Consider the following 13,072-nt stretch of genomic DNA (forward strand, 5'->3'; position numbering starts at 1 on the left):
AACACCTCCCTCTGCAACTGGATCCTGGACTTCCTGACGGGCCACCCCCAGGTGGTGAGGGTAGATAGCAACACATCTGCCACACTGATCCTCAACACTGGAGCTCCCCAGGGATGCGTGCTCAGTCCCCTCCTGTACTCCCTGTTCACCCACAACTGCATGGCCAGGCACGACTCCAACACCATCATTAAGTTTGCAGACAACACAACAGTGGTAGGCCTGATCACCGACAACGACGAGACAGCCTATAGGGAGGAGGTCAGAGACCTAGCCGGGTGGTGCCAGAATAACAACCTATCCCTCAACGTAACCAAGACTAAGGAGATGATTGTGAACTACAGGAAAAGGAGGACTGAGCACGCCCCCATTCTCATCGACGGGGCTGTAGTGGAGCAGGTTGAGAGCTTCAAGTTCCTTGGTGTCCACATCAACAACAAACTAGAATGGTCCAAACACACCAAGACAGTCGTGAAGAGGGCACGACAAAGCCTATTCCCCCTCAGGAAACTAAAAAGATTTGCCATGGGTCCTGAAATCCTCAAAAGGTTCAACAGCTGCAACATCGTGAGCATCCTGACTGGTTGCATCACTGCCTGGTACGGCAATTGCTCGGCCTCTGACCGCAAGGCACTACAGAGGGTAGTACATCACTGGGGCTAAGCTTCCTGCCATCCAGGACCTCTAAACCAGGCAGTGTCAGAGGAAGGCCCTAAAAAGACCCCAGCCACCCCAGTCATAGACTGTTCTCTCTACTACCGCATGGCAAGCGGTACCGGAATGCCAAGTCTAGGACAAAAAGGCTTCTCAACAGTTTTTACCCCCAAGCCATAAGACTTCCGAACAGGTAATCAAATGGCTACCCGGACTATTTGCATTGTGTGCCCCCCAACCCCTCTTTTTACGCTGCTGCTACTCTCTGTTTATCATATATGCATAGTCACTTTAACCTCTTAGGGCTAGGGGGCAGTATTTACACCGCCGGATAAAAACGTACCCGATTTAATCTGGTTACTACTCCTACCCAGTAACTAGAATATGCATATACTTATTAGATATGGATAGAAAACACCCTAAAGTTTCTAAAACTGTTTGAATGGTGTCTCTGAGTATAACAGAACTCATATGGCAGGCAAAAACCTGAGAGATTCCTTTACAGGAAGTGGCCTGTCTGACCATTTATTGGCTTTCTTTGACATCTCTTTCCAAAACAAAGGATCTCTGCGGTAACGTGACACTTCCCACGGCTCCCATAGGCTCTCAGAGCCCGGGAAAAAGCTGAATGTCGTCATTCCAGCCCCAGGCTGAAACACATTATTGCCTTTGTCAAGTGGCCGATCAAGGGACAGTGGGCTTAGGCGCATGGACTGGTCGCCCCCGTCTTTCTTTTTTTCTCCTCTATTCACCGAAACGCAGATTCCCGGTCGGAATATTATCGCTTTTTTACGAGATAAATTGCATAAAAATTGATTTTAAACAGCGGTTGACATGCTTCGAAGTACGGTAATGGAATATTTCGATTTTTTTTGTCACGAAATGCGCCATGCTCGTAACCCTGATTTACCATTTCGGATAGTTTCTTGAACGCACGAACAAAACGCCGCTATTTGCATATAACGATGGATTATTTGGGACCAAACCAACATTTGTTATTGAAGTAGAAGTCCTGGGAGTGCATTCTGACGAAGAACATCAAAGGTAATCAAACTTTTGTAATAGTAAATCTGATTTTGGTGAAGACTAAACTTGCTGGGTGTCTAAATAGCTAGCCCGTGATGGCTGGGCTATGTACTTAGAATATTGCAAAATGTGCTTTCACCAAAAAGCTATTTTAAAATCGGACATATCGAGTGCATAGAGGAGTTCTGTATCTATAATTCTTAAAATAATTGTTATGCTTTTTGTGAACGTTTATCGTGAGTAATTTAGAAAATTGTTAGTAAATTCCCCGGAAGTTTGCGGGGGGTATGCTAGTTCTGAACGTCACATGCTAATGTAAAAAGCTGGTTTTTGATATAAATATGAACTTGATTGAACAAAACATGCATGTATTGTATAACATAATGTCCTAGGGTTGTCATCTGATGAAGATCATCAAAGGTTAGTGCTACATTTAGCTGTGGTTTGGGTTTTTGTGACATTATATGCTAGCTTGAAAAATGGGTGTCTGATTATTTCTGGCTGGGTACTCTGCTGACATAATCTAATGTTTTGCTTTCGTTGTAAAGCCTTTTTGAAATCGGACAGTGTGGTTAGATTAACGAGAGTCTTGTCTTTAAATAGCTGTAAAATAGTCATATGTTTGAGAAATTGAAGTAATAGCATTTCTAAGGTATTTGAAAATCGCGCCACAGGATTCAACTGGCTGTTACGTAGGTGGGACGATTTGGTGCCACCTAGCCCAGAGAGGTTAAAACCTCTTGGGGATCGAGGGTAACCTAATCCCACTGACGGGATTGCTAGCAAGGCGGGAAATTCAAAACATCAAAAATCTAATAATTTCAATTTCTCAAACAATCAACTATTTTACACCATTTAAAAGATAAACATCTCCCTAATCAAACCACATTGTCCGATTTTCAAAGAGGCTTTACGGCGAAAGCATAAAGTTAGATTATGTTAGGAGAGTACATAGCCAAAAAAAGTACACACATCCATTTTCAATTCAAGGACAGGCGTCACCAAAAGCAGAAAACCAGCTAAAATTATGCACTAACCTTTGACAATCTTCATCAGATGACACTCCTAGAACATTATGTTAGACAATACATGCATTTTTGTTCAATCAAGTTCATATTTATATCCAAAAACAGCATTTTACATCGGCGCGTGCCGTTGTGAAAATGTGTCTCCCCCAAAACTGCCAGTGAATTTACAAAAAATACTCATTATAAAACGTGGTTAAAGTATTAAACTGTTATTCAAAGAATAACGGTTGCATTCTCCTGAATTTCAAAATAACTTTACTGGGAAAGCATACTTTGCAATAATCTGAGTACTCTGGTCAGAAAAATACACTAGGCTATACAGATAGCCGCCATGTTGGAATCATCTAAAACCATAAATAACATTAGCAATATTCCCTTACCTTTAATAATCTTCATCAGAAGGCACTTCCAGGAATCTCAGGTCCACAACAAATGTTGTTTTTTTCGATGAAGTTCATAATTTATGTCCAAATAACTCCATGCTGTTCCGTGTTGTTAGCGCGTTCGGTAGGCTACTCAAAATGAAGGGCGCGGGAGGGAAAGTCACGGCGAAAAGTAAAAAAAAAAATCTATTTACGTTCGTTCAAACATGTCAAACGTTGTTTAGCATCAATCTTTTGGTCCATTTTTAACATGAAACATCAGTAATATTTCAACCCGACCTCTCCTGTGTCTTGAAACACGTTTTGAAAAATGTCTCGCCTCACATGAACGCTCATCTGCGCGCAATAATGAAGTGACGACATCCCAGGGACGTCAACTTCCCTTCCTTCTCACTCGGTCTCTGTTCATCATAGACGCTTCAAACAACTTTAAAAAGATCGTTGACATCTAGTGGAAGCCATAGGAAGTGCAAAATGAATCCTTTGTCACTGTGTGTTTCATTGCCAATGACTTGAAAATAGTACAGCCACAAAATTTTAATTTCCTGCTTGTATTTCTTCTCAGGTTTTTGCCTGCCATATGAGTTCTGTTATACTTAGAGACACCATTCAAACAGTTTTAGAAACTTCAGAGTGTTTTCTATCCAAATCTACTAATACTATGCATATTCTATTTTCTGGGCCGGAGTAGTAACCTGTTTAAATTGGGTACGTTTTTCATCCGGCCGTGAAAATACTGCCCCCTAGCCCCTAGAGGATATTATACATTCATGTACATACTACCTCAATTGGGCTGACCAACCAGCGCTCCCGCACATTGGCTAACCGGGCTATCTGCATTGTGTCCCACCCACCAACCCCTCTTTTACGCTACTGCTACTCTCTGTTCATCATATATGCATAGTCACTTTAACCATACCTACATGTACATACTACCTCAATCAGCCTGACTAACCGGTATCTGTATGTAGCCTCGCTAGTTTTATAGCCTCACTACTGTATATAGACTGTCTTTTACTGTTGTTTTATTTCTTTACTTACCTATTGTTCACCTAATACCTTTTTTTCACTATTGGTTAGAGCCTGTAAGTAAACATTTAATTGTAAGGTCTACACCTGTTGTATTCGGGGCACGTGACAAATAAACTTTGATTTGATTACTACACGTGCTTAATTACGTCACTTTTGTTTTGAGCCGACTTCGCTGCCAGACAGAGCGGGGAACCTGGATCACGCCCGGGAGGCAGCCCGGTTCCAAATCGAATGCAATCAACTTTCAACCAGTGCAAAACAGGCCTACACAGGTACACGGGCAAGATAAATTGAACCCCCTCAATGATTCTGATGTTGTTTTACCTCGGTGCACTGTGGTCAGCACCCGCACCCCCTGACTACTTTTTACTTGTGGATGGCAACTTCTGGGAACACACTGAAAAGAAACTTGACACTGTGTTAATCAGTCAGCACAAATTTGGATTATAATAATAAATACGATAACTAGAAGAGTAAGTTTAAATTACATTTTATTCAACAATCTGCCATGTAGAGCTAGTTAGAGGACATTTTCCAAACAATGTATGACAATGTCTCAGACTGTGTAACCAGGGGTATCACAGAGATGTAGCAATGTCCACAAGATTGGAGAGGAGAAAAATGGTAGCACTTAATTTAACCTCTACGGGATGGGTGTCCCTAAACTGGGACGGTTGTTGCTAACGTGTGCTAAAGTGACTAGAATGACGTTTTATACAACACCCAACTTTCCGAGACATAGACATGTCTTATATAGGCATAAACCTTAAATTATTTTTAATCTAATTGCAGTGTCCAATTAACAGTAGCTATTACAGTGAAAAAATACCATGCTATTGTTTGAGGAGAGTGCACAACAACAAAAAACGTTTACCACGGCAACTGGTTTGATACATTCACCTCTGAAGGTAAATAATGTACTTACATTCAGTAATCTTGCTCTGATTTGTCATCCTGAGGGTCCCAGAGATAAAACATGTAGCATAGTTTTGTTTGATAAAATCTATTTTTATGTTCAAATGTAGGAACTGGGGATAGTGTTTGACCCCACTGCTGTCTCTGGCTCCACACCCACCCCGCCCGGCCATCTAGATGTGTGAAAGTTAGTGCATAAGCTAATAATCTATTATGTATGACATTCCTGGGAGTGTGTAAACTGAAATGTTTTATTACCATTGTATTTTTGTATGTTCTCTATAGTTATGTACTTGAAAATGTATCAATTGACCAATTCGGCACATTTGGGCAAACTCCTGGCAGACTTGATACAAAATATTGTGCAGTAATGTAATTCTTCATTGGATCAGTCTGAAACTTTGCGCACACACTGCTGCCATCTGGTGGCCAACATCTAAATTACACAGTCTCCTATCTGAAATGATGGCCTTTCTCTTGCATTTCAAAGCTGATTAAAAAAAATAAAAAAAATAAAAAAAAAAATGGTTGTATTATCATTTGCCATATCTTATGTGTTATATTCTCCTACATTAATTTCACATTTCCACAAACTTCAAAGTTTTTCCTTTCAAATGGTATCAAGAATATGCATATCCTTGCTTCAGGTCCTGAGCTACAGGCAGTTAGATTTGGGTATGTCATTTTAGGTGAAAATTTTAAAAAAGGGTACGAAAAATGCCTGGAATTTCAGCCTGTTCAGTTGGGATGAAGTTTTTGGCCCAGATCATGACATCGATCTGATCCGATTATAATATGACCATTAATCTGGGTTAGGGAGTGGGCTTGTGTCGGGACTATCTTGTGGAAAGATGAAATAGAATGAAAAAATGTATCAAAATAACGTTTTTAATGAAAATATGTCAATGATTATTTGAATATGTTGGTAACCCGCTATATAAAAGTGATAATGCCCGAAAAGCTGGTGTTTGGAGGGTATATTGGCACGGGTGTTAGGCCCGAGACGAAGTCAATAATGATTGACATATTTTCATTAAAAACTTTATTTTGATGAATGTATCCATACTATTTCATCCTTCCACAAGATAGAGACGTGACCCAGTCGTTCAGTCTTTTTGTTCTGTATCTATGCACGCGACCCAGTCATTCAGTCTTTTTGATCTGTATCTATGGACACGACCCAGTCATTCATTCTAAATGTTCCATTCCCGTACTGGCTTGCTAGTGAAAAGGGTTCACCTAGGGGTCATGATAGGGGCTGTACCAAATGTTTGATGTATTATAATAATTGTTTATGCTTATGTTGTATTAATAGAAGGGGAGGGGTTATAAGACCCCTCCCTCCTTACATTTATAGGGTCCTAGACTACAGATTAACAACACATATACATTATGAGGTTTAATATTGTTCCACAGTACTTTTCTAGGCTCTTTGCCTCTTATGAAGAAACTGTCTGAGAAATGTGTGACTGAAGACAGAACTCTGCAGGGGAGTGTAAGAGATAAGAGATTAGTAAGACATTCCACTATAAATAAACTTTGACATTTACTGCAAGCTTTTAGATAACACTAAAACTCTTGTTTATATAGCTGAGTTGTCACAAGGGTCGTCGAAAGGGAACCAAGGCACAGCGTGTAAAGTGCTCATTTTTCTTTTATTAATGAAAACACTTAAACCAAAATAACAAAACGACAGCCAACAGTTCCGTAAGGTACACTGACAAAACGGAAAACAACTACCCACAAAACCCAAAGGAAAAACAGGCTGCCTAAGTATGGCTTCCAATCAGAGACAACGATAGACACCTGCCTCTGATTGGAAACCATACCCGGCCAAAACATAGAAAACAAAACATAGAAATAGAAATCTAGAAAAAGCCCACATATAAACAGAAAACCACCACCTGTCACACCCTGACCACTCTACTATGGAAGATGACCTCTTACAAGGGTCAGGACGTGACATGAGTAGGCATGGTTTTGGACTCATTTCACCTCATGAGTAAAAGATAATGATGTAGGCAGTGACATCACTAGGGCTGGACTTCGGGTTTAATAAAATAACATGGGACCTTTTCTTTGATACAGAACTTACTCGGAAACATGAGTTATGTTCCTGTTGTCAACTTCTGTCTGCAATTGCATTAATAATGTTTTTTGAATGATTTAATTAAAGATATTGTCATAATGCTAATTTCACCAATGATCCAATGATTGACAAGGAACAAGGATACGAACACCAACACTAGCTAGCCAACTACGGCTAATTTACAGTCTCGTCAAAAAGTGCAGCAAGAATAAGAGCAAAGTAGCAGCATTTGCATAAGCTGTTTTCCAGTGACATTTATTTGAATAAATCCATAACAATTAGTTAATGAGGTGCGACTTCGCCTGGCATAGAAAACGTGCTCACTCGTCAGGACACTGTTGTTCAGAGGAGCTAGCCAACAACACAATCTCTTCAAACAGAAACTGGAAAGACTGCAAATTAGCTGTGTTTCATTTTACCTTTTTTCAATTGACATTTGTTTGTATACAGTTGAAGTCGGAAGTTTACATACACTTAGGTTGGAGTCATAAAAACTAGTTTTTCAACCACTCCTCAAATTTCTTGTTAACAAAGTACAGTTTTGACAAGTCGGTTATGACATCTACATTGTGCATGACACAAGTAATTTTTCCAACAACTGTTTACAGACAGATTATTTCACTTATAAATCATTGTATCACAATTCCAGTGGGTCAGAAGTTTACATACACGAAGTTGACTGTGCCTTTAAACAGCTTGGAAAATTCTAGAAAAGATGTCATGGCTTTAGAAGCTTCTGATAGGCTAATTGACCTCATCAGTCAATTGTAGGTGTACCTGTGGATGTATTTCAAGGCCTACCTTCAAACTCAGTGCCTCTTTGCTTGACATCATGGGAAAATCAAAAGAAATCAGCCAAGACCTCAGGGGAAAAAAATGTAGACCTCCACAAGTCTGGTTCATCCTTGGGAGCAATTTCCAAAACACCTGAAGGTACCACGTTCATCTGTACAAACAATAGTACGCAAGTATAAACACCATGGGACCACGCAGCCGTCATACCGCTCAGGAAGGAGACGCGTTCTGTCTCCTAGAGATAAACGTACTTTGGTGTGAAAAGTGCAAATCAATCCCAGAACAACAGCAAAGGACCATGTGAAAATGCTGGAAGAAATAGTTACAAAAGTATCTATATCCACGGTAAAACGAGTCCTATATCGACATAACCTGAAAGGCCTCTCAGCAAAAAAGAAGCCACTGCTCCAAAACCGCCATAAAACAGCCAGACTACAGTTTGCAACTGCACATGGGGACAAAGATCGTACTTTTTGGAGAAATGTCCTCTGTTCTGATGAAACAAAAATAGAACCGTTTGGCCATAATGACCATCATTATGTTTGGAGGGAAAAGAGGGAGGCTTTGCAAGCATGGAGATGGCAGCATCATGTTGTGGGGGTGCTTTGCTGCAGGAGGGACTGGTGCACTTCACAAAATAGATGGCATCATGAGGCATGAAAATTCTGTGGATATAATTGAAGCAACATCTCAAGACATCAGTCAGGAAGTTAAAGCTTGGTCGCAAATGGGTCTTCCAAATGGACAATGACCCCAAGCATATTTCCAAAGTTGTGGAAAAATGGCTTAAGGACAACAAAGTCAAGGTATTGGAGTGGCCATCACAAAGCCCTGACCTCAATCCTATAGAAAATGTGTGGGCAGAACTGAAAAGGCGTGTGCGAGCAAGGAGGCCTACAAACCTGTGTCACGCCCTGACCATGGTAAGCTGTTATTTTCTATGGTAGAGTAGGGCAGGGCATGACAGGGGGGTTTATTCTATGTGTTCTATTTCTATGTTCTTAGGTTCTAGTTTTTGTATTTCTATGTTGGTTTGTTTGGGATGATCTCCAATTAGAGGCAGCTGGTCCTCGTTGTCTCTAATTGGAGATCACGGTTTGTTGTTTTGTCTATTCAGTTATTTGATGTATTGCATAGTTTCACAGAGTAAATAAAATGTGGAACTACACACACGCTGCACCTTGGTCCTCTCCTTTTGACAGCCGTGACAACCTGACTCAGTTACACCAGCTCTGTCAGGAGGAATGGGCCAAAATTCACCCAACTTATTGTGGGAAGCTTGTGGAAGGCTACCAGAAACGTTTGACCCAAGTTAAACAATTTAAAGGCAATGCTACCAAATACTAATTGAGTGTATGTAAACTTCTAACCCACTGGGAATGTGATGAAAGAAAAAAGTTTAAATAAATAATTCTCTTTACTATTATTCTGACATTTCACATTCTTAAAATAAAGTGGTGATCCTAACTGACCTAAGACAGGGAATTTTTACTAGGATTAAATGTCAGGAACTGAGTTTAAATGTATCTGGCTAAGGTGTATGTAAACTTCCGACTTAAACTGTATATCCATAAAAAGATGCCAGCTGATTCATGATCTAGACTGGCTGAGAAACGTTGCCTGCCTGTCTGCCTCGTCCCAACTCCCGATACGTTCATTACTATGGGACAGCAGGAGATCCAATTTCAATGTTGAAACAATGTTGCAAATGTCGGAGAGAGAGACAGCAAGGTTTATACAAATCTCAGCTGTTGAAAACAAAATGTTAGTTTAAAAGAAATGTGAGATAATGTCTAGATGCTTTATATAGTGGAGATCAAGTTTATAAGTTGCCTGGTTGGGCTGATGAGACAGTGGATTGCGCAGTCAGATGGAACAGAGAAAATAGGCATTTTAACGTCATAAATTTTGCCGGTAGCAACTTCCTGAATAGACACCAGCTGGAATGCGGTTTTAACCAATCAGCATTAGACCATCCTATCAGCCAATCAGGGCTTTGTATGTAAATATCTTCAAATGTGTGTCCTAATGCCCACACGATCAGACTGAGCATTCAATGGCCAAAATCCTCAGGGAGGATTTAAAATTAACACCTGCCAAATGCGAGTAGATTTTGGCATTGGCGGGTAAGTTGTCTATTTCACCAGCCACGTTGGCGGGGGTCAGGGCTCCACAGTGCGAGAATTTCACAATAAAAATAGTCAAGTATGATCACATATATAGCAAAACAAATTCTACAGTAGCTGTTTTCAAAGAATTTGTGCTGTTTTGTTTCATTTCATAGGTGGTAAATTAAATTGTACTAAGTCAAAGAACTACGAATCCTACTTAACCTGTTGGGGCTAGGGGGCAGTATTTGCACGGCCGGATAAAAAACGTACCCGATTTAAACTGGTTCCTACTCTTGCCCAGAAACGAGAATATGCATATAATTAGTAGATTTGGATAGAAAACACTCTAAAGTTTCTAAAACTGTTTGAATGGTGTCTGTGAGTATAACAGAACTCATATGGCAGGCCAAAACCTGAGAAGATTCCATACAGGAAGTGCCCTGTCTGACAATTTGTTGTCCTTCTGTTGCATCTCTATCAAAAATACAGCATCTCTGCTGTAACGTGACATTTTCTAAGGCTTCCATTGGCTCTCAGAAGGCGCCAGAAAGTGTAATGGGGTGTCTGCTGTCTCTGGGCGAAGAACAGCAGGAGAATTTGTGAGTGGTCAGCCTGGGGACAGTGACACTGGAGATGCGCGTTCATGAGAAATCTCTATTTTTTTCTTTCAGCCTTTGAATGAATACAACGTCTCCCGGTTGGAATATTATCGCTATCTTACGAGAAAAATAGCATAAAAATTTATTTTAAACAGCGTTTGACATGCTTCGAAGTACGGTAATGGAATATTTTGAAATTTTCTGTCACGAAATGCGCTCGCATGTCACCCTTCGGATAGTGACCTGAACGCACGAACAAAACGGAGGTATTTGGATATAACTATGGATTATATGGAACCAAAACAACATTTGTTGTTGAAGTAGAAGTCCTGGGAGGGCATTCTGATGAAGAACAGCAAAGGTAATCCAATTTTTCTAATAGTAATTCTGAGTTTAGTGAGCACCAAACTTGGCGGGTGTCAAATTAGCTAGCCTGTGATGGCCGAGCTATCTACTCAGAATATTGCAAAATGTGCTTTCGCCGAAAAGCCATTTTAAAATCTTACACCGCGATTGCATAAAGGAGTTCTGTATCTATAATTCTTAAAATAATTGTTATGTTTTTTGTGAACGTTTATCGTGAGTAATTTAGTAAATTCACCGGAAGTTTGCGGTGGGTATGCTAGTTCTGAACATCACATGCTAATGTAAAAAGCTGGTTTTTGATATAAATATGAACTTGATTGAACAAAACATGCATGTATTATATAACATAATGTCCTTGGAGTGTCATCTGATGAAGATCATCAAAGGTTAGTGCTGCATTTAGCTGTGGTTTTGGTTTTTGTGACATAGGCTTGCTTTGAAAATGGCTGTGTGATTATTTTTGGCAGGGTGCTCTCTTGACATAATCTAATGTTTTGCTTTCGCTGTAAAGCCTTTTTGAAATCGGACAATGTGGTTAGATTAACGAGAGTCTTGTCTTTAAAATGGTGTAAAATAGTCATATGTTTGAGAAATTGAAGTTATAGCATTTTTGAGGTATTTGTATTTCGCGCCACGCGATTCCACTGGCTGTTGACTAGTCCCACCTCGCCCAGGGAGGTTCACCTATCCCACCTCGCACTGCAACACTGCCTGGCTGGGGGCTGTGCACACGTGAAGAGCTGAGTGAAAGCTTCCTTTTTAGAAGCGCTGTGCACAGGTATAAAAAGGGGGATGTTTTGCAGTGGCAGGGAGACTAGTCAGGATAGAGGGAAAGATGAACAGAGCAAAGTACAAAGAGATCCTTGATCAAAACCTGTTCCAGAGCGCTCAAGACCTCAGACTTAGGCGAAGGTTCACCTTCCAACAGGACAACGACACTAAGCACACAGCCAAGACAATGCAGGAGTGGCTTCGGGACAAGTCTCTGAATGTCCTTGAGTGGTGCCGGTGGCTGAATCAGAGTGGTGATGGGGGTTGCCTTAATCGACATCTTTTGCGCCCTGGGAGCAGTTGTTGTTGGGGGTTAAGTGCCTTGCTCAGGGTCAGAATTATATTTACAGACATGTCGGCGATACGATCCAGCAACCTTTCGGTTAGTGGCCCAATACTCCTACCCGCCAGGCTACCTTACTAGTAATAAATGCATTATTGTTTAAGAAACTTTACAAAGCATGTTCATCTGTTTTTTTCTGTTTGTTGGTGTAATTTTAGCAACAACAAAAACATTTTTGGAAGGTAGAAAATCTGAGTGGCTGGTAGACTTTTTTTTTATCTACCTACCACAGTGGTTGGTGGACCAAACTTTTTTTAGGCCCTGGGCTCAAGGAGAAACATTATAAAACATATATTTTGGAGTTATTTGTATTAAATAAACACACACAGTGAGCGCCATGTCAAGTGCAACACTTCATCTGTTCTATCCTGAATTGACGGGAGCTGCAATGACAGCTTCATTGACCCCAACTATGTTAGAGATAACCCCAGAGTACAGTATCTCCATGCTCACACACGTGTGCGCACACACGCACTAATACACACGCAAGCACTCACTCACACACACGCACGGAACCCCACACACTCGCACTCACTCATACATGCACCTGCGCGCCACACACACACACACACACACACACACACACACACACACACACACACACACACACACACACACACACACACACACTTTGTACGCGCCCCCCCGCCCCACTCACTGTGGGTGGTTCTTGTAGACAGAGCCGTCCACTCCTATTGTTGTCCTCAGCCTCTCTGCAGCCTTGTTGTCTCTGATCTGTCTCAACACAGCGGCCAGGGTGGCAGCACACAGGTGGGCGGCCCGGGTCGACACCACCTGACACACCCTCCGAGTGGCCACGCAGTCCTCCACAGAGGGGTCCAGGCCCAGCCCCCTCAGCATCTTCTCTGCACTCACCAGACCCTCCTTGTCTCTGTCAGGAAAATAGTACCACCTCAGTTACATACCAGCTTATAAAGTATAACATTCAGTTTGGTATTTGTA

General features: G+C 41.1%; 1 protein-coding gene across 2 annotated transcripts in view; it reads right to left on the reverse strand.

Annotated features, from left to right (window-relative positions):
* LOC106580495 (hexokinase-2) overlaps positions 1 to 13,072 on the reverse strand; it is a 100,693-nt gene that overhangs the window by 27,087 nt on the left and 60,534 nt on the right. For both annotated transcript variants that reach the window (XM_014161633.3, XM_014161634.3), the window contains one exon: positions 12,768 to 13,001. In XM_014161633.3, the coding sequence (XP_014017108.3) occupies positions 12,768 to 13,001 (234 nt within the window). The remainder of the gene's footprint in view (positions 1 to 12,767; positions 13,002 to 13,072) is intronic.

Source organism: Salmo salar, chromosome 20, assembly GCF_965601325.2.
Source record: "Salmo salar chromosome 20, fSalSal1, whole genome shotgun sequence".
In the NCBI taxonomy this organism is placed as follows: domain Eukaryota; kingdom Metazoa; phylum Chordata; class Actinopteri; order Salmoniformes; family Salmonidae; genus Salmo; species Salmo salar.